This window comes from Zingiber officinale, chromosome 1B, assembly GCF_018446385.1.
Source record: "Zingiber officinale cultivar Zhangliang chromosome 1B, Zo_v1.1, whole genome shotgun sequence".
Classification (NCBI taxonomy): domain Eukaryota; kingdom Viridiplantae; phylum Streptophyta; class Magnoliopsida; order Zingiberales; family Zingiberaceae; genus Zingiber; species Zingiber officinale.
Window position 1 is genome coordinate 111,786,212 of NC_055986.1, and position 21,925 is coordinate 111,808,136.

General features: G+C 36.8%; 2 protein-coding genes and 1 non-coding gene across 9 annotated transcripts; 2 read left to right on the top strand and 1 right to left on the bottom strand.

Annotated features, from left to right (window-relative positions):
* The first annotated feature begins 868 nt into the window (after positions 1 to 868).
* On the top strand, positions 869 to 2,017 carry LOC121987823 (FCS-Like Zinc finger 7-like). The gene is made up of 2 exons (XM_042541574.1): positions 869 to 1,200; positions 1,649 to 2,017. The coding sequence occupies exons 1-2, from the start codon at positions 929 to 931 to the stop codon at positions 1,803 to 1,805; spliced, it is 429 nt and encodes a 142-aa protein (XP_042397508.1). The 5' UTR covers positions 869 to 928; the 3' UTR covers positions 1,806 to 2,017.
* A 2,692-nt stretch (positions 2,018 to 4,709) lies between these two features.
* Positions 4,710 to 4,793, top strand: TRNAY-GUA. Its single transcript is given in 2 exon segments — positions 4,710 to 4,746; positions 4,758 to 4,793. It is a non-coding gene; the product is annotated as a tRNA-Tyr (tRNA).
* A 6,930-nt stretch (positions 4,794 to 11,723) lies between these two features.
* Positions 11,724 to 21,685, bottom strand: LOC121972361 (UBP1-associated protein 2B-like). Of its 7 annotated transcripts, none has more exons than XR_006109342.1 (4): positions 20,189 to 21,685; positions 19,508 to 19,583; positions 19,230 to 19,285; positions 11,724 to 12,317 (listed from the first exon to the last, which is right to left on the bottom strand). XR_006109342.1 is itself a non-coding variant. In XM_042524043.1 (2 exons), the coding sequence occupies exon 1, from the start codon at positions 21,590 to 21,592 to the stop codon at positions 20,189 to 20,191; it is 1,404 nt and encodes a 467-aa protein (XP_042379977.1). In that variant the 5' UTR covers positions 21,593 to 21,683; the 3' UTR covers positions 19,816 to 20,078. The 7 variants fall into 7 exon arrangements, 1 of the variants encoding a protein (XP_042379977.1); XR_006109341.1 differs by having other exon boundaries at positions 19,230 to 19,384; XR_006109338.1 differs by having other exon boundaries at positions 19,438 to 19,583.
* Between the last annotated feature and the right edge of the window lie 240 nt (positions 21,686 to 21,925).

The following is a 21,925-nucleotide window of genomic DNA, read 5'->3' on the forward strand; positions in this document are numbered from 1 at the left end:
AACATCAAATCTTATTTAAATTAACTTTTGGTCAAATTGACCAGACTTAAGTACATTATCAAACACATCAAAATCCAGAAAACAGATTGCACCAATATAAATTGACTTAATCTCTTATTTTACTCAACTTATACCTCGTAAGCTTTTACAAACTTTTGAAATTAACCTTTATGCTTAGACTATGATCAATTAAGCCTGTTGAAGACTCTTAATCAAGCCTATTTAATCTAAAATTATGAACTTAGAGATTACAAGTAAAATAATCTCTTACAACTCATTGTCTTTTATTTGTCACAACTTGATGTCATCTAACTCTAAGATTCCACTTTTCGCCTTTAATTTTTTAGATGCATTAAGCTCACCATCTGTTCAAAGTTCATCTCTGGCAATTCCTATCAAAATAGCTCTAATCTTTTAGTCTTGATTCATCTTATCCATAACAAGTCAATATCACAACTCCACGAGTTCCATGAGCATGTTAATACGTCCATCCAAACCCATACACACATCAATAAAAAAAAGACCGAAATCTAACTCGAAATACTTTATTAAACATGTCAAAATATATTAGTCAAACATAATTACTCAAGTGTTATTGCACTAACAAAAGAAGAAAATTTGTTTACTATCCATACTCGAAAGAGAAAGGGAGTAAATGTTTTGTCGACACTGATTTAGTTTATAAGAAGTCTCGGGGAGGGAAAAGATTCTAATTTATTTTTTTTTAATAAAAAGTTTTATTTTATTTTTCCAAAATTTTGGTTATTTTTTTTAAAACAAAAACAAAATGGAGTGTAAAATTACAGAAAAGTGTCCTGCAAAGCTGGAGTTTGTGATTCGTCCTCTTCTTTATTTATTCCCTCCCCGCTTCTTCTCGGTTACCTCACCACACTCTCGTCCTCTTCCTGCTCCCCCCCTCGCCGTCCACATGGCGGTGCGGAAGCGGCCGCGCCACTCTATGCCCCGGACCACCAGCATGGCCGAGTTCAGCCCCTCCCACGCCGCCGCCGCCGCCGCACAGCTCCACCCCTCCGATCGTCGCGCCCAGCAGCAACCCAATCACCGCGGGGAAGCGGCGGCGGAGGAAGGGCAGAGGAGGAACACCGGTGCGCCCTTGGCGGCGGATACGGCGCCATTCTTAATGGTATGCGGCCTTTGCAGACGCCGCCTCGGCCCCGGCCGAGACACGTTCATGTACAGGTATTTCGATCTCGCTCCAAGGTCACCCCCAAAATTCGATTTTTTTGGGGGGGTCGCCTAGGTTCTGGTGAAGCTATGATGTCTTATTAAAGCTCCTTATTAAACTCATTGGAACTCGCTAATTTTAACCTACTGCCCTTCTTCATTTGGTGTTTCATGTTTGTTATTGCATAAATCTTGTTGTTCTTCAATCTGGATCACTACCCGTGAATTCTCCCTCTACTTTGTTCCATAGACGATGTTATGAGATACTTCCTTCGATTTCACTTCATGCCTCAGAATTTTCTAGTTCCATGCATTAATGCCTTGCTAGTTCTTTCCTTACCAAGTAAGCTGATCTTTATATTGTTTTAATTGCACATAAACTTTGTTGGATTTATTTTCCTGCTCCATTTCTGTTTTTTAGGTTCTTTGTTTGGTCTGATATATTCACGTGTTTGTTTGGAAGGGGTGATATCGCATTCTGCAGCCTAGAGTGCCGGCAACAGCATATAAATCAGGTTGAGAAGAGAGACAAATGCTTGGTAACATACACGAAGGACACACCCCAGCCTCCTAGTGGTTCTGGAGATTCAGACAACTGTGGAACTGCTGCTGCTGCTTAAATTTCGAGCAACTATTATGGTTATACACTGTAAGTTGTAAGCCAAAGAAAGTAGTTGTAGTTGTAGTTGTAGTCGTGTTATTCTACGGTTTCCCAGCATCAACTAGGTGTTTTTAACAACAAAACAACCATTATGATGCATTACTACTAAGATTGTGTTTTGGAAGGAGAACATAACCTATCAATATGATGCTAAAGTAACTGTGTCTACCATTTGTTTTGGCCCTTTGTTTTTTTTCTTTTGTAAAACTGTGTGCTTGATCCTATATAGTAGTTTTGAATGTCTTAAAATTGTGAATTAAATTCCTCAGTGGATATCAAGTGGGAACTATGAGTCGGGTGATCCCCTAGTTGGGATCCTTAACAAACAATTTTGATCCATGAATGTGAAGTTGTAGTTCTAACCAGTGGATACGATAGGAAGCAGTAATAAAAAACCATGTAGCTCAACTATTCTATATTATAGTTATCTTGACAAAGGAAAAAATGGTAATCTGCCGGAAGAATCTATTTCACAATAGTTGAACAAGTAAACAAGTAGCAACTGAATTGGAAGCGGCCTTCTCCATCACACTTGTTCATTGGTTTGCTAGAATTGTAAGAATGCACATGGTTGGATTTCTTCTTGTTCCCAGCCCGCCTAAATTCTTCATGTCCAGATCATTGCATAAAAGCGGCAGTACATCGCGCTCCAGATTTATGGCTACTTCACGAAATAGTTTTGACCAGAGTTAAATTTTGTAAGCAACAACATCATGTTACAAGAAAAAACATAATAAAAATATTATCATCTTGGAGCAAGCAGTTAGGTATAACTCCAATAAATAGTATCACATTTATGAAAATATGATTAGAGTTGAAGATATAAAGGATAGAAAGTGTGGAGGAAAACCAAAAATCTATATAACATAATTAAAATTATTTAACCAATATGAATACTACTGTTTGAATAAGGTTTAATGGAGAGATAAGATCAATATAATTCACACAGTGACTAACACGGCTTGATGATGAGGACAATGGTGATCAGGTTTGATTTTCATTTGCTTTGTTTATGGTTGGCACTAACATTCCATGCCAACCAGAATTTGAATGGGTGAATGTTGACAGAGAGCCTTTTAAACACAATTCGCTAAGAAGATTGTAGAAAAAGTTGCTAATTTAACTTCAAAAGATGCATTGAGAGAAGCCTAACTTTTGAGCTCTCACCTCTCACAGCGTATCAAACTTTGATTTACGAACTTATTTCTGGAAATGAATTTCTGCAATGGTTCAAGGCTCTGAAGCCACTGAACTGGTGCGAGTATAAAAATCTAAAGCAACATTGTTTTAATGAATACATTCATGTTCCTTTGTTGACTAATGTGCGTTACACTCTGTATTATCTTATCCACTATACTTTTGGCGAATGATATTGCTCAAACAGAAAGTCTCTCATGTCTTTTCCCGATCATGCTTTAGACCACAACATGGGAGACAAAGGGAAGGCATTAGTTCTCTCTGGTGAAGTCTTAGCAGAATGGTAGACAGTAGGAATCTAATGGTGGGTGTGGTGTCAACTTGAGTGTGGAAGTATCAGAACAAGCGAGAAACCAAAATCAGTATTCTTGTTGAGATTTTAGTTACTTGAGGCAATGAAATCTAAATAAATGCAGGCATTCACAACCAACACTTTATCACCAAAAGTTCACTCCACTGGTTCATCACCCTTGACACAAGAAAGAGGAAGAGTACCAAAAAGCTTTCATGATGCTTTCACTACTTTTTCTCAGTTCCAACCTTAATTGGATACCTTGACCACAACAGTGAAACACTATTATTGTGAGCCTTCAAAAGCTTTTACTAGATTCTAGTCCTTCCATTACTTTATTTCTGTTCCAATTATACATGCACACTTCATTACAAGTCAGCCAATTGCCTCTTTAGGATTCATGTTATTTAATCTGCCATTAATCTTTTTCTAATGGCAAGTAGTTAATGTTTAATGCTTCATGCTAGGCATGATTTGTTTTAAAATAGGGAGCATCATTCAAAGAAGTGAAAGGTGAAGTAAGCAGGTAGCAAATGATAGGCTTGTAGTGAGATTTGTGATTAAGGATAATCTGGATGATGACTAAGCTTATGGTTGTTTTTGCATCACTAAACACATTCATGCATCACTTTTGAACAATTCTTTTTTATTGGAGAGCTTGACTAGAGCAGTTCAATACCTCTATTTCTTCCTTTTTGCTTCCAATTAGAGCTTTCACTGGAATCTTGTCCGTCCATTATTCTGTTCCCAAGTCTAAACTTTGATCACAAAACAGTCTTTCACCCTTCGAATTTTGATAACAAAAGTGTGAAGGTAAAATAATAATAGTAAAACTATTGTTGATATGCTTGTGAAGGAGATATAGTTCACGGAGTACTGATTTTTTTATTTTTTTTGAGGAATGATAAATGATGATTCAGAGACTGAACATGTTACCCTAGCCACAACTTTTGTTACATGGTGTTGGTTCCAATCATATTGGATAACTTGAGCATTATTTTATGTCTCAAAAAGATGCTTTCACTTGATTCTATGCCTTTTATTTTATGTTGCATTGCAGAGTAGGACAAGCAATACTGAACATGACTTGATGATTCTCAATATGATCTGCTGGAATCTAGTGTAAGTAGTAGAGACAAAGTTAAAAGTGATGTGATAGAATCAATATATTATAAAAGAATAACAAAGATACATTTGCTTACCAACTTTTTTAAAAAATGGAAAGATAATGATGTGTTTGCTAAATAAATAGACAGAAAAGAAAGGAATGAGAGGAAAATTATGAGGGTCAAGAAATTTACTTGTGTATTTATTGTAATTATGGTCAAGTGTAAATTTAAGATAATAATAATAAAGAACCAAAACAAAACAAATCCGACCTTAGCTCAGTTGGTAGAGCGGAGGACTGTAGTGTGGTCAGATATCCTTAGGTCGCTGGTTCGAATCCGGCAGGTCGGAGGTTTAGTTTTTTCATTATACTTTCTTTTCATTTTTAAAAATAAAAACACCAAACGTACGATGTTAAAACAGAAAGTGACAAAAATAAATGAAATTAAATTGTCGAACACAATGCTTTGCTAATTTATTTTTTTATTAAAAAAAACATCTTAATATGGCTTGAGTGGGCTAGTTACGACTGTAGAGTAACTAGTAAATGTTCGTGGTTGGCTTCTAGTCAACATGAATCTATTAGCCATACGCGGATGGAGATTTAGACTTAGTAGTTCGTGATATTCAGTAAGATGTGGCCATAGAAAATATCTATTTTCTTTAGTTATTTAGTGAACCAATCATTCATTATTAGAGCATACAGAAATTAGTAATTAGTATTTTATCGGACATACGTATTTTTAATTTTTCAATAGAGTTTCATAGTTTCACTAATAAAAATTATTATTACAAATATTTCAGATTAATTTTGATGTGATCAACCGAGTCAAATTAGGTGTTATTATGTTTGATCCTGGTGTCTAAATGTGCAGAAACTTAGAAACATAAGAAGTTGAGCAAAAGACACAGCAAACGAGAAAGATGACATAGGAAATGAGTCGACAAGCTCGGTGTGTCCGAGAGACAAGAAGTTGTGGAAGAGTACACCGGTAGATGATAAGGATGTGCTCGACGCTTTTAAGGGATGAAAAGTCAGAACGGAAGACTGCTCAAGGAGAAGATCGGAGTTGAGTTCAGGTGAGGTCAACTCTAGATAACTGGAGTAGCACCCAAGTGAAGAAAATCAGCTTGGAGGCTGATCTGCCTTATGGAAAGCGCACTCCAATAAGGTTGGAGGTGCCTCAAGTCCTTGTGTAGAAGACGCCTCTAACCTTATTGGATGCTCCCTCAAGCCTTCATGAAAGGGGCCCTCAAGTTTATTGGAAGCGCCTTCAATAACTGTTAGGTTGCCGTTGGAAGAAGATAAAGCTTTATCTGATAGATCGAATGAGAGCGATAGAGGGAGAAGGGGATAAATATCGCGCCTTTTAAAAAAATTTCCTTTAGTATTTTCAAAACAGAGTTGTGTAGCGGAAAGTAAAGAGACAGGATTGTTTACTTCGTTCGGAGTTTACGTCGACTCCTACTCGAAGGCTCGCGGTCCTTGACCGCATTGATAAACAATTAACTATAACCCTTCTTTTCGAAACCCTCGGAAAGAAGCAGATCGTACAAATGAGCAAGATAGTAACAGCCTACTATCTTACTTAAGTGAATTACAATGCAAGCTTATATAAAAATTATATCGACAAATAATGTAGTTGAAGCTTTGGTCGGCACTTCCGGATGGTGTAGCTTGCTGAGCTGATAGAGACTTGTAGCACGTGTTTCTTGCAGAAAAGAACTTGAGTCGATCAGAGAGAGTAGTTCAGCCTCAAACTTTGGGTCTCCTTTTATAGGTGTAATGCACGTTCGGTCAACCGATCCCTCTGTTTGGTCGATCGATCCCTCTGTTCGGTCGACCGAACCCGCTCCCTTCCTTCCTGGCTGGAGTCTGACGCTGGCTCGATCTTTCGCATTAACTGCTCATTAAGGGTTCGGTCGATCGATCCCCTTGTTCGGTCAACCAAACATGCTCCTTCCCTGTTCGTCGAGATTTGCCGTGATCTGCATTTACTGCGCCTTTAATATTGATCGTTCGGTCGATCGAACCTCTTTTTCGGTCGACCGATCATGCTGTGATACCATGTTTGCGACCCTGAACTGTTTTGCCAAATTTGCATGTTCGGTCGACCGAACCTTTTTTCAGTCGACTGATAAAAAGCCTTTTTCGACCGATTGAACCTCCTGTTCAGTCGACTGAACCCTTGGTCAAATGAAGCTTTCTGAGTTCTGGTCGTGTGGCCGCTGACAGAGCTTGATTCTGAGTTTTGAGTCAAAAGTTATGATCCTTTGAAACTCAAGGGGTCATATGATTCTGCAACACAAAGTTAGTTCGATATAAAAATAATATTCCTGCAAAACAAAGTTAGCACAGTTATAATACATATGTAGTAATATGCATGAGTATAACAGTTAGGACTGTCTTGATATCAACTTAGAAATCTTCCCGATTTCTTCAGTTGGATCAGCGAGCTTAGGTTGTTCCTTTCAGGAACACGACCTCACTGTCGCTCCATTCCAGTTGCTTACCTCAACCTACCTGTCAAACATCGGGTCCTCCAGACCTGCTTGGACTTTACTGTCTGGTCGTACTATGGCTTTCCTAATTAAGTAAATAGCCTGCACACTTAGCCAAATCATCAGATCATAACAAGACTTAACTTGAACCTTTGATAACATCTAAACTCAGGTTTGATTCTGGTGCACCTTGCACCAACATTATCTTCAGCGGATAAAGCATATCTTCTTAGAGACGCCTTGGACCTCCTTGGAGGCGTCTCCAAGCGACGAAAAACAATGGCTAGTTCATCCTAGGAGGCTATAAAAAGTCCTCTGGAGCTAGAAAATAAACAACTTCTATATTAACTTTCATAGTCTTTTCTGAGCTGTCAACGTATGTAAAAGACTTCTCCGCCTTCAACGAAGTAGTTTTCAGTGAGCTTTTCAAACATCTTGGATTAACAATCACTAGGTTGTAACCAAGTAAATTACCTAGGAACCAAGTAAATTCTGACATTTTTACCTATTCTTTTTAAGTTGTTTTCTTTAATGTTAATTGCTTATATTTGCTTAATCTAATTGTGCATCCTTGGTAAGTAAAGCAAGAAATTTTTTATAACTTGCTTGAAGGGTTATTCACCTCTCCTCTAGTAGGCCTACTGGGACCTACAAGTGGTATCAAAACGAGGATGTTTCAGAAGGACTAATTGCGTACTAAAGCAAGGAAACAATGATCGGACCGAGCATATACCCGCTAAAGTTCGAGAGGAGTTCGTCTCATGGAAAAAGAAGATGAATGTATTTTTCAAAACCAATTTCGAAATACTTTTAATAATTAAATATGATTTTGTAGTACCCAAAGATTATAATGGAGAAGAAAAGGCAGAACACTTGTCGAACAAGAAGGAGAAGAATGACTTCGTAACAAATGGGAGAATTGAATACCACTTGTTAAGTGTTCTTCCACCCTAAGAAGTCAGTCAGATCGGGAGCTATAACTCGGCAAAAGAACTCTAGGAGAAATTCCTAGAGTTGCACGAAGGTACCTTCAAAGCCAAACTCGTAAAACGGGACCTGCTCCAGAATCAACTAATGAACTTCCGATTGAAAGGAAAGACGGTTGCTCAACTGCATGCCAAACTGAAGGAGTTGATCACCGAACTCATAAATTTCAGAGAAATGGTAATGAACAGAGACTCACTAAGTTATGTTCTTAATGCTCTCTTGAGAATCTCAGATTGGACGTTTATAATCGACTCCTACTACATCTTGAAGGATCTAGAGGTAAGTACGTTTGAAAGTTTATTTTTTATATTAGAACTTCACGAATCTAGATGTGTAGGACTAAGAAAGGAACCGAGTTAGAACATCGCCCTAAAGGTAAAGAGGGATGAACCAGACTCTGAAGCTTCTCTCGACGAAGACGAAGAAGCTTTTCTAGTAAGAAAGTTTTCAAATTTTTTAAGATCTAACAATTTTGACAAGAGATAGGCAACAAAATCCCTTCGAAGCAAGAGGAAAGTTTGGTGCTACAATTGCCAAGAAGAGAAGCATATTAAAGATAACTGCCCGAAGCTGAAAAGCAAAGGAAATGACAAAGGGCCAAGCAGATTCAAGCACAAGAACCTGAAAGTAACGTGAGATAAAATGTCATCTGAATCCGAGACGAAACAGTACGCTAGACTTGCACTAATAGCAAGTTACCGAGAAGACGATGAGACTTCATCAGAAATGAGTAAAGCATCGATGAAGGAGGAGAAACATCGGAAGAAAACAACGAAAAAGGAGAAGCAACAGATTACGAGAACACAGTGAGATATATTCCTTACCTCCTGAAAAGTTGTATAAGTTCATAAAAATACTTTCTAAAAGTGTATGTAAATTAAAAACAAAGTATGAACTATTAAAAATAAAAAATACGGAATTAAAAGTTTAGACGAGATCCTCTAGTCCGCACTTTTGCGAACTAAAGGATGGACCATAGAAGTTGATTAGTTGATTTGGATAAACCCCACGTGTTAAACAGATGAGATCTATTCAAATCAAGCAATCAATGTAGTAATCCATTCTCTGGACTACAAAATGTGACCCAGAGGATCCGCTATCTTAAAAATTACCTTAGCTAAATCATGTTTATTAGAAGATTTTGATAAACTAAAAATTAAAAATAATAAATTAAAGGATCAACTAGAAAATTGAAAAAGGACACTGCATGCCTAAATTCAAATTTTTCATAAAGTTTTAAGTTTGAAAATTATAGAGGATTTAATTAGTATCTTAGAAATTACAGGAGGTCAAATTATAAAAGTGGCCAAAAATTATGTTCCTAGAAATTATTTGATAAATTCAGTAGATAGAAATTTATATTAGAAATCATATTTAGTTTGTTTTAACTAATTTTTATATGCATGCTCAAAATTTAATTCGGGTTAGTTTTAGTATTATTTGCAAAATTTAAATTCGTGCATCGTCTGTTCACATTTTCTTTTTTTGATAAATGAAAATATTATCTGCTAAAGAAAATTCAAATTTTTTTACCATTATATTATTATTTATGATTTTTTTTAAAAAATAATATTTTTAAAATTAAAAATATTTCACAAATTTATTTTTAAAAAACTAATTTTCTTGTGATAAAATATATATAAGAAAAGTTTTTAATTTTTTTTTTTAACTATTATCTGAATTATTATAAAATTTTTGCCAAAAATAATCCTTTTATTATTAAAAACTATCAAGAATTTATTTTTTTGAAAATTTTAATTTTTTTTAATAAACATTAAATTTTATATGTTTAAAAAAATTATTACGATTTTTCGAAATTAGATTCTATTTTTAATAAGTATTTAATTTTTAAAAATGAATATTTCTGCTAAAAAAAAATTATTCTAGTCACAATTAATACTTTGTTATCGCAAAATTTTTTACATAAATCTATCTATTTCTATTTGACCATGACAAAAAATTTTCAATATTTTTCAAAATTTAAAAGTAATTTTCAAATTACTTTTGTCAAATAAGATTTTTTTCACTAAAATTTAAATATTTGAAAAATAATTCTCTAAAAAATATTCAAACTTGTTCACTGATTAATTCATCCTTAGATTTTTTTTTTAAAGAAAATTTAACCACACCTAATTTTAGTTTTTTATATATGATCAAAGGGGGAGAGAGAATAAGTTAAGGGGTAGGTAATTGTATAACGATATGATTTATGTGAAACTTTGCATTATTACAAACTTTTTATGTACTTAAAATGCAAATTTATTTTGTATTAAATTGCAATATTCAAATTTCATTATTTGTTTAACCCCTAATTTAACCCAGATTGATGCACATCAAAAAAGAAGAAATTGTAAATATTCCAAGTTAGTTTTAATGTGATCAACCGAATCGAGTTAGGTCATGTTACATTTGATCCTTATGTTTAAGTGTGCAAGAACTTAGGAACACAAGAAGTCGAGCGGAAGATGCAACAGACGAGAAGGATGACATAAGAAATGAGTTGAAGGGCTCGATGTGTCCGAAAGATGAAAAGTTATGAAAGAGTACACCGATGGATGAGAAGAATGTGCGCGACACTTCCGAGAGATGAGAAGTCAGAGCGAATGACTATTCGAGGAGAAGATCGAAGTTGAGTTCGGATGAACTCAACTTCGGATAACTGGACCATTACCCATGTGAAGAAAATTAGCTTAGAGGTTGATTTACCTTATGGAAGGCACCTCTAATAAAATTGGAAGCGCCCTCCCGCCTTTGTGTAGAAGGTGCCTCCAACCTTGTTTGAGGTGTCCTCATGTCTTCATGGAAGGTGCCCTCAAGTTTGTTGACAATGCCTTCAATAGTCGTTAGGCTACCGTTGAAAGAAAATAAAGCTTTATCTTCTTGGAGACATCTTGGAACTCCTTGGAGATGCCTCCAAGTGACAAAAAAAATAATGGCTAATTCATCCCAAGAGGTTATAAAAGCTCCATGGAATTAGGAAATAAACAACTTATGTATTAACTTTCCTAATTTTTTTCAATTAGTCAATATGTGTAAAAAGCTCATGCACCTTCAACGAAGAAATTTTTAATAAAATTTTTCAACGCATTAGATTAACAACAACCACATAGATTATAACCAAGAATTACTTTGTTACCTATTCTTTTAAAATTATTTTCTTTAATGTTAATTACTTATATTTACTTAATCTAATTGTACATACTTTAAGTAAAAATAAAAGATTTTTTAAACTTACTTGACCTACAGTTATCATCCACGCTGCCAATGTTGTGCCAATGCCAGTTATGGCTATCTTTGCTTGAAAACCTAGCTCAAGGTTATTACTACTAGTTTTGATAGTTTCGGCAATTCGAGCAACAAGATTTCTACTAAAGCTTAAAATGCCTAAAATTCCTTTGTACTAGTGGAGCATTTCATGCCTAGCATACATCTTCAGATACTTTGTTGAGAAAATTTTAAAATCAATGTTCAAAAAGAAATCTAAAGTCGATTGACAAAGAATTTGTATGAATATTTTATATATAGAGAGAGAGAGCGCAAGCACATTTTCTATTTCTGACAGAGCGACCGTGCAATGTAGTGAAGTGTCTTGTAAACCTAAGTGGGGTTAGGTAGGCCATGTCTGGAGGAGTGACTACCTACGGAACACTGTCACGTAAATCCAAGTGGAGGATGAACTACCTACAATGATGGATGAGCTATAGAGATCAACTGCAAAAGCATTCCTGCATGCACTTACGAAATTTATCCTTAATGGCCAATAGAAAATTTTCATAAAATCAGACCCATCACTTTTAAGAATAATCAACCTTAGATACTTAAATTATCAAAAAAAAAAACCAAGTAATGCTAAAGATCTCTTATCTCATTTAGCTGGTACCATAAGTATTTGACATCCTAACATTGTTCTAAGAAGCCAAGAGATGAAGCAACTTGCCGCATCAACTTCGTTGCCCTTTGTTGTCTCCCCAATAGAATCAACTTCGCCTCAGTAAATGAGTCGATACCTCAAAAGAAACATAAAGGTTAGTAATAAAAAATTAAACAAAAACCTGACTCCGCCATCACAAACTGCAAGGAGTTAACAAAGCTTCAGAGAAAATGGTGATGGTGTCGATTTACAAGGAGAGGCGCCGTCTATGAGATTCTTCATCTGAAATATAAGGATAGAAGAACTTGAACAACTCACCACTATTATCTTAACACGAGTAAGAAATGTTGATCTACGCCCGAACACAGAAACTGATGTAGCAACAAGCAGCAACAACAGGAAGTACTCTAGTGCACGACCCCGCTGTGTCAACAATGGGCTCTCACACTGAACGAGGGGCCTGAGTGAGAGGCCCAACGGAGTAACAATCAATTTCTCCAACGACTGGTTTGGTGCTGCATTATAATCCACCAGTCAACATCTAAACCACTTGTCCAATTTTCAAACAGAATCAAGTAGTAATACATCATGATTTGAAAAGTGCCCTCTTTCAACATGATACATGAGATCTTGATGTTGGTTGCACTGTACTATTTGTTTTATAATCAAAGCATCTATCTTTCCGAACCAAATAATCCTTAAAGTGACCGACCCATCACAAAAAAATTTTCTATCGATCACCAAAATAAATCGAGAAACGCTCATGGAAGCTCATCCATACAACTAACGTTCTTAGAGTTATCATGAATGAAAATTCCTAGTGTGCCGCAATTGAAATTCGACCTATAGATGCTTGGTTAACCGAAGTGCCTACCTGCTGTACCATTGCTCCAGAAGCAGGTCACACTACATTATTGCAAGGATCCATAGTAAACATTGTGCAGAAATAACTGAATAGCATGTTTTTGAAAAAAACCAAATCGTCCTTCGACACTATTTTCCAAGAACACAGACTATGCTATTCGAACATAGATGTTCAGAAAACAACTCAAACATGTTTCAGACATGAGTTGGTGGGTACCATTTGTTACTCTTACAATTGAGCAGCAATTTTGGATCTTTCCGATAGAGAATTTTCAAACACAAACCATAGAGTTCAATTAACGATCATTTGCAACTTCAGAATTTAGAAAATCAATCAAAGAGAGAAATTTCAAAGCAAAATGAAGCGACAGGCGCATAATGTTTTACCAGCCATAATTCAGGATCTCTACATTTAGTTATTCTAACTGAGAAAAGTAATGGTGCATTTGTTAATAATCTCATGATTGTCTGTGCAAATCAGTAGTATTTAAAAAGACTGGAATTTCTATTGAAAAAGAGAATATATCGAAAGGCTTCTAGTATTTTTCTCGATAAAAATTGACAAAACTTCAATTACTACAACCAAAAATACTAAAGGATTGCAAAATAAGAAATTATGAGGGTAGTCAATGTCATGAATCCTCTAATCTTCACACATTTAACCCTACTGATTCAACTTGTTGATTGAGAGAAAAATTAAATGACAACCTAAAAAATTCAAATTATCATTGCTGATGATCGAATGACTGCTTACAGCAAACATATGGCTTTAAAATAAAGAATTCAAATGGTAAGACACACACAATAGGAAAGTAAACCGTCAGACCCCCTTCACTGAAGGACAACCATTAAATAAATATACAAAGTTTATTTCAATCCAAAACCAAACATTGAACTGATGTAATAAACATTTTTGTCAAGATGATACATAACCAAGAAAAGGCAAATCCCATCATGAACAGGTGTACATTATAAACAATAAGTGACACTCACCACAAGTCCACAAGATAATTAGACTGACAGCTTGATCCGTCAGCCTCACTACAGTTTTAAGGGCGGAAGGATTGCTTGGCGTAGCTTTCAGTTCGTTGGAATTGATGTCGAACTGGAACTGATGTTGTACTGAATCACCTTTGACAAGGTTTTAAGTTTGTACCAACTGTTTTGAGATTGGGACACCACTAATTATATCTTTTGGATGATTTTCTAAACTCCTACTGTTGGAAATGATCTTAAGTTGATTATTTTCTTCGCATAACCATAGTGGTTCAATAAATTCACGAGAATTACTCAGTTACTCTTATTGTCCGGAGGGGCAATTGTCAGTTTTTATCAATGTTCTAAAAAGTGCTAGGCAATAGACGAGTGGTTACCCTAGGCGGATTTTTTTTTTTCTCCTGCCAATCGATTTATAGTGGCTTCTCTAAGAAAAAAATATGCATAACTTGATTTCCACATACAATGAAAATATTCTGAAATAGCAAAAATACACAAACTGGCAAGGAGCAAAATATTAATCAAAATTCAAAATATTAATTTGTTCAACTTCAACATACAATGAAAATTAAAAATAGCAAAAGGACACAAAATAACTCATAATCCTATATCCCTAATTCTTCTTCTAGTTCATCTTCATATTTCTCCAACACTTCCTTTATCGGATTCAAACTCAAAATTCATGACATTTTCCTTTTCTTCTTCATCCAATACAAATTTTTCTTCGTGAAATTCTCTTTTTATCTTCAATATTTGTCTCAACATCTTCATCTCCACCATCAACAATCCATCCTTGTGTCATAGTTGCTTCACTAGCAAGTAACACATCAACTCCTTTTTCTTTTTGTCTTCTCTTTTTGTTTATGATCTTGGCATTGAATTGAACAGACTAAATTGTTCAATCTTCCAATATCTAATCTATTTCTTTTCTTTGTCTGAATCTACATTAAAGAAAAATATTAATATTGAACACATATTTAGACATTTAGTAATTAATATTTAGTAGTAAGTACACATTAAGTAATTAAGTACTTATCCCCTCAAAAGTACTTCAATTTCTCTCACAATTGAAAAAACTTGTAGTTAAAGAAAGGATCCTTTTAGCCATTTTTTACAATTTAAGCACATCATTTCCAAAAAGATGCCACCATCCAACTAAATAAAAACAAATCAAATAATAACAATAAGCAAAATCACGGAACAAGCAATAAAAATTACAAAATAAAGTAAGCAATTATTACTTAATTCTTACCCGAATCATATTTCTCATCGTTTTTTTTTTTGCATCCAATTATAGCAAATGCTCTTCCAAATCCCCCCGCTTTGTTGATATACTTCAACAACTGCACATTTACTATCTCACTTTAGCTATCAATATCATCGGGAAAGAATGCTTCAATACAAGTGAAAAATCCACTCGTGACTACTTCTTCACTTCCTATGCTCTGGTCGTTGAAGGAGTAATAAGGATTCACAAGGTAGGCCGCCAAATGTAGTGGACTATCAATAATCGGACGATAGTGAAGCTCTTGATTTTTAAATGTCACTTTAATCTCCAATCTCGCTCTAAGTAATTCTCCATACACAAAACCTATAAATGACTTCTTATCCCCATCAATAAGACGAAGCAACTTAACTAAAGGGGCAAACACCTTCAAGCAAAAACTTACCCAATTCCAAAAAGAGGCACTCATAGCGGTATTATATGTCACCTTCCCCTTTCCACTCTTTGAATGTTTGCAAGTATTCCATTCTTCACTAGCAACCATAGCTCTTAGTTCAACTTTTTTCTCCATCAAGCTTGCAAAGTTGGAAAAGCGATTGAAAATCATGTTACTCCCAGCCTTATTATGTCCCTTTTTTTTGGTAAACTTTCTCATCATTGGCAATATCTTGTGATGTGCATAAATAAATTTTATCAAACTCTTTGCCTTCTCAATCATCCCTTTGAACTTAGGTTGATTCCCAATTCCTAGAAGCATAAGATTCACGGTGTGAGTTGCGCATGAAGTCCAAAATATATGTGATCCCTTTTCCTTCAACAAATATTTTGCCACCATATTATTCGAAGCATTGTCCGTTACCACTTGAACTACATTTTGGGGCCCAACTTTTTCAATTCACTTGTCCACATATTCAAAAATATAATTCCCGGTGTGTGCTTCAGTCGTTGCTTCCCTCGAAAAAAGGAAAGTTGTGCCTTCTTTACAATAAACACACAAATTCATGATACTTCTTTTCCTGTCCATCCAAGCATTAGTCAAAATTGAGCAATCATTCAAAACTCATTCTTATTCTTGCTTCTTTAATAGACTTTTAGTTCTGTTTACCTCTTCCTTCAATAAGGGCTCCCTTAATAGGTATTGAGTTGTAAGACAATAACCCGGGCCAAATTGACTAACCACTTCCGGAAACCTCTTGAAGCTATCATTGTCAATGGGATGAAAAGGAATACCGGACTCGTACACCCATCGAGCTAAATATTGGTACACACGGTGTACTTTGCTTCCAAAGTACATCAATAATATTTTATTATTGTTTTGTCTTATTACTTCCACTCAATGAAGATTCGAGATCAATGATAGATGCAAATCGGTCCATAGGGCCAAGAGTATGCGGATTTCTTCTTGTCCCTAGACTCCCTTTATCTTCCTCATTCTTCAAGAACAACTTCTCTCACCTCTATTTCGTTCATATTCTTTTGTTTCTTTTTTGTTCTTGCTTCTTCAATGGCATTCTTACACTTCACTTTATCCTCATCCGAAGACTTCTTACACGGGGCAACATTTCCCTTGATATTGACAACATATTATTTTATACTATAAATCCCACCACTAATAATTTTTCCACACAAACTTACATTTCAACTTATCCAAATTATTAGAATCCACCAAGTCCGCAAATTCTCAACCAACATCATTTGAATTACGCTTCAAAAAAGTATGAATCTCCGACACTGAATTAGATGCTTTAGAAGATATAGTACCCAACATTTTACTATACAAGTCAAAAATTATGAATATCAATTTTAAAAAAATCATTTGAGTTAAGCAATGGTTATTAAGCATTCAAAAAATCAATTATCAATTCAAGCCAAGCCAAGCAATAACATACAAGATTTAATAGCATACAAATATACAATTAAATTTACTAACCTAACAAAAGAAAAAGCTACTGGGAAGAAAAGAATGAGACCGTCGAAGGCTGAAAATGAGAGAACAAGGCACTGCGCTCCAGCCCAGCAGTTAGGGATGCTTTCCCTTAGTCTTTGGTAGCCTTCGCTAGCTACGATGAGCTTTGGCTGCTGCTGCCAAGAAATAGAGCAAGGTGCTGGTGGCTGTTGGCTGGGATAAAGGTAGCAGCTATGGCCTAGGGCAGCAGCTAGGGCTGATGCTGTGGCTAACTGGCTGTTGGAGAAGAAAATGGCAGCAAATGTACTGCTCTTTGATAAAGAACAAGAAGGGGAGGGAAAGGAGGAAGCAACTGTGGCTGCTTGAAGAGGAAGAGAAGAGGCAACTACTTGAAGAGGAAAAGGAAGAGGCGCTGCTGCTAACCTAACCTTAAATGTTAAAACGATTCAAAAATCAAAATATAAACCTGTTTCGTCAATCGATTCGGCATTTCTTGCGAAATGTTAAAACGATTCAAAAATCAAAATGTAAACTTGTTTCGTCAATCGATTAGATGTGTTCAATCGATTGACCAATCGATTCGGCAAGCTTCTGTTTCTCACAAAACTCATGCGAATCGATTGCCAATCAATTAGAAGTGTTCAATCGATTAGCCAATCGATTCAGCAGGCTTCTATTTCTTGTTTCTCGCAAAACTCATGCGAATCGATTGGCCAATCGATTAGAAGTGTTCAAACTATCATCGAATCGATTCGGCAAGCTTCTTTTCTCGCGAAACTCATTCTAATTGATTGCCCCAATCGATTAGAGGTGTTTAATCGATCAACCAATTGATTTAGCAGGCTTTTATTTAAAAAAAAATCAGATGCCTGTGCCTAAGAGGCGCCTAGCCGCCTAGGCGGCCGACTAATGCGGCAATGCCTACTGGCATCGCCTTTGCAAAAGGTGGGGCGGCAGTCCTAGGCGGTGCCTTCTAGAACACTGGTTTTTATAAAACATTACTACTACTACTACTACTACTACTACTACTACTACTACTTTCCATCAGTATTCTTCTAGTAAGGTTTGAGAATGACTTTGAATTTGAATGGGAGGAACGAGATGGAAAATTTCCTTCACCAGGCTCTTCAAAAGACTGTTTCTAACATCTGAACTATTTTATTGTTCATCATACCTTCCTTAGGTAAATGATTGACCCACTTTGTTTCAGTATACAAATTCATACCATCCTAGATGATCACCCTCAAAATATTCAATGACTCCAAAACTTAATATCATAACTAGGTGTGGAAATATATTTAGATAATGCCTTAACCCAACATGATCCTGTGTGGGTTGGATTCTGGATTTCAGTTGAAAATATGAGGAAAAAACAACTGTATTTTATTAATAACTAAACAATTACTATTACATCTTAAACAGAAAATCTACAAGTTGAAATTTTTAAAAGAAACTGACTGGAAAGGTCCTATTTGGCTATTTCCAGTTAAACAAAGTATACTTAAAATTTAAACAACAAATCATAAGACAATATCAAGCAACCAGAAAACACTAAAATTCAGGTTAAGTCCAGTTAGGTCAAGTTCACACTAATGTTCAATTTCTATGCCGTCCCTCATGTATCTCAGTTCTTGTCAAAATATAGCCAGTAAGATAATGAAAAAAGACTACCTTGGTTATCAGGGTATGTAGCTGACATATACTTTAGTTCCACTTCCACACAATATCAAGCAACCAGAAAACACTAAAATTCAGGTTAAGTCCAATTAGGTCAAGTTCACACTAATGTTCAATTTCTATGCCGTCCCTCATGTATCTCAGTTCTTGTCAAAATATAGCCAGTAAGATAATGAAAAAAGACTACCTTGGTTATCAGGGTATGTAGCTGACATATACTTTAGTTCCACTTCCACATAACTTAAAAGTCTTGCTTGTGTGTAGTTGAAGTAGCAATTTCAAGCATGTAATCATGAATCTTCTGCCTTAAATACTATGCAACAAATTCACCTACTTGATGGCAATAAATGCAAAAATACACCACAAAAATACAAAATCTTCTAAGAAAAAGAGCGTTTGTTAAAAATTATGGTGTTTAAATAAATTTTCAAGAAATACTACCTCACCATTATCATTTCAGAGTTTACTCTAGGTTGAAAGTTTTATGATAGTAGCTTTCTCTTAGAGAGCAAAAAAGCATGTCAGTGATCGATGGCATGCCATTGAAAATAAAACAAACAGTAATAGCAGTCACAAATAGAATGGTCATAAAAAATTATTAAGGTGCATATCTATCCTGCAGTATGCTATTCTATTGCTAAATGCATTGCAAAGGAGGCAAAAGAGGGGCAAAAGAGAGGCAAAAAGATATTTTAGCACGATACACTAAAATGAAGTAAAACAAGAATGATAATTTAATCAATATTGCAAGAGATAAACCTTATTTGCTCCAATGTAGAAGAAGAATGTTCAGCATCACAGCAGTCTCTTCAATACTGTACATGGTCAAAAGGTCAGAACAAACATGTCTCACTGTTGAACCTATGATTTTTCAGAAATAGGACCAAGAAGAGGCTAGAAGGTTCTAGTCAATGCTGTAATAAGGATCAAATGAGAGAAATTAAAGACGTGTTAGAAAGACACTAACCATAACCTATGTGCTTAAAAAAGCAAGATAAATCATTCACAAGTCAAGTAAACATCACATCTGAAAATACATGAGTTTGCAGCTGCAGCTGCGGCATGACACCTCTGTTAGCACTCCATTATTGTCAGAGCCCAAGACATCAAATTCTGAAAGGATGCAAAAGTATAAAATGTAATAGCAGCGACATTATAAGTAGATATCACATCTCATAAAAGCCAGGAGCTTATAAATTCCAAATCGAGCAATTTCTGACATCAACAAATCCCAATAAACAATCCACAACAGAATGGTCCTGTAAGCAACATACAGCCATTCAATTTTTAGAAATTGTTGATAAACACCAATCTCCAAACAAAAACAGCTGCTGAAGCCTAGAAATTGAAACTGATAATCAATAACTAAGAGGGTAAAGTACGAACAACATTGTCCAATGTAAAAAACAGAGCTACGGAGTTCCAGGGAAGAATACCGAAACAGAAGTAAAAAATCCATACAGCGATAAACATGAAAAATTAGACAAAGTAGTTCCAGTATTTGAACAACTGTTGCATTGGAAGCCTTTCACGATACCCAGCACCAACAGAGATTGAAAATCCATTTGATCTTTAAATGATACAGATAACCACGACCTCAGAATGGAACTAGAAAACAGGGAAACAGCAATTAGCAAGAAAATCAAACGTGATATATGGAAGACCAATATTTTGCGCATATAATTTCATAAAAACAAGTAAATCCATATCATTTATACCTAAAATTGTCCATATCCGCCCATTGATCCAGTCGATCGCCTTGACATTGGAGTTGCCCCTGTTGGGTAAGAGCTGCCACCTCCGGGTGCTTGTTGAGCGACAGACTGATTGCTCTGATAGCCTGGAGGACCCTGAAACCCTGGAGGCCCTTGAAACCCTGGTGAACCCTGAAAGCCTGCAGATCCCTGAAAACCTGCAGATCCCTGATACCCAGAATTTACGACCCCATAGTTTGGCACCTGTGCCATCTGAGGTAAAGTGGGTGCCGTCTGCTGGCTCCCTGTTGCACCAAAAGCAGTTGCAAAAGCAGGGTTCAAAGAACTAAGCACATTAGGTGTGATTCCAAAAGCTGCTGGATTCTGCCCAGCAGCTGTCAGTAGAGCAAGCATTGCAGCATTTGATTGCATAGCCTGCCCAAACGCTTGTGCCCCGCCCATGCCAAGAAGACCCTGCCCCATCATTGCAGCTTGTTGTGCTAACCCAGTGTCTGCTACAGGCATAGTATAACCAGGACCACTCAGAGTTCCTGTACTCGGTGCTACATTGAGTGGAGCTGCTGCATTATGATATTGTGTCCCCTTACTTCTGTCATTACCTCTCTCACATTGAAGAACTATTCCCTCAAAATTCTTATTTGGCTCCTCGAGGGCTCTCATGGCGCCATCCACCGTCCTATAGACAAATAAAGCGTAGCCTTTGGGCTTCCCTGTATGCCGATCAAAGCCAATAGGGCCCTCCTCGATCTCACCATACTGGGAGAAAAAGGCAAGGAGACGGCCACCATCGACGTCACAATTAACGTTTCCTACATAGATCTTCCTCGCGACGTTATCCTGATAAGTGGCAACACTAGGGCCAGTGTTAAAGTTCGAGTGGTTCTGGGCAGAATTTTGGGGATTGGGCGCGGGGCCAGAAGATGCGAGTTGGCAGGAGGCCATGCGGCTGTCAATTAGCTTCTGCGGGCGGCGGAGGGCGCGGCGTGCGGAGCTCCGGTGACAGAATAGAACAAAACCATATCCCTTGGATCGGCCACTGACCTTGTCAAAGATGACGCGGCAGTCATCAATGTCTCCGTAGCGGGCAAACGCGGAGCGAAGGCCCTCGGCGGTGGTTTCCCAGTCGAGCCCGTGGACAAAGAGCTTGCGGTGCGAGGGATCTAGGTCAGCGGTGCGGCGGATCTCGGCCAGGGTAGCGCCATCGGATTCCGCAGCGAAGCTGAGGAGGGTAACGAGCTGGTCACGGGAGAACGTCTCCAGAAAATTACCCACTTCGTCATCATCGCCGTCGGCGTCCTCCTCGTCGGAGGCGAGAGCAGGGGTGTAGAGGACGGGCGGCGGAAGGGGATCCGAGGCGGCGGAGAGGAGCTCGCCCTCTTGGTCGACCTTGCGCTTCTTGGTAGCCATGGAAACGGCTCCGAAGACGATTCCACTGCGAGGGTTTTGCCCTTTTAGTTTTTAGGTGGGATCGAGGTTACAAGGCAGGGTACCTGTACACTTCAAGAAAGTAAAACACATCGGTCGGGAAGGTCCAACTGGGAGGGGATAAGTTAATTCGAGACCACAGTCGGCCCGTCCCGGCCCGGCCCAATAAAATTTGAAACTGAAGAGTTGTTTCTTGGCGATTGAAATTATTATCATCCTAAATTATTATTTTTGTCGTCATTGGATAAGAATTTTTTGGGAATGAAATTAAAACACAAAAGTAATTTATTTAATCTTTTTCGCTTTTGCCAATGT

What these genes read in the sequence shown, in the direction of transcription:
- LOC121987823 (XM_042541574.1), top strand. Translation starts at nt 929, where the DNA reads ATGGCGGTGCGGAAGCGGCCGCGCCACTCTATGCCCCGGACCACCAGC. An exon ending in CGAGACACGTTCATGTACAG is followed by an intron (nt 1,201 to 1,648) that starts GTATTTCGATCT and finishes TTTGTTTGGAAG; the next exon opens with GGGTGATATCGCATTCTGCA.
- LOC121972361 (XM_042524043.1), bottom strand. Translation starts at nt 21,592, where the DNA reads ATGGCTACCAAGAAGCGCAAGGTCGACCAAGAGGGCGAGCTCCTCTCC.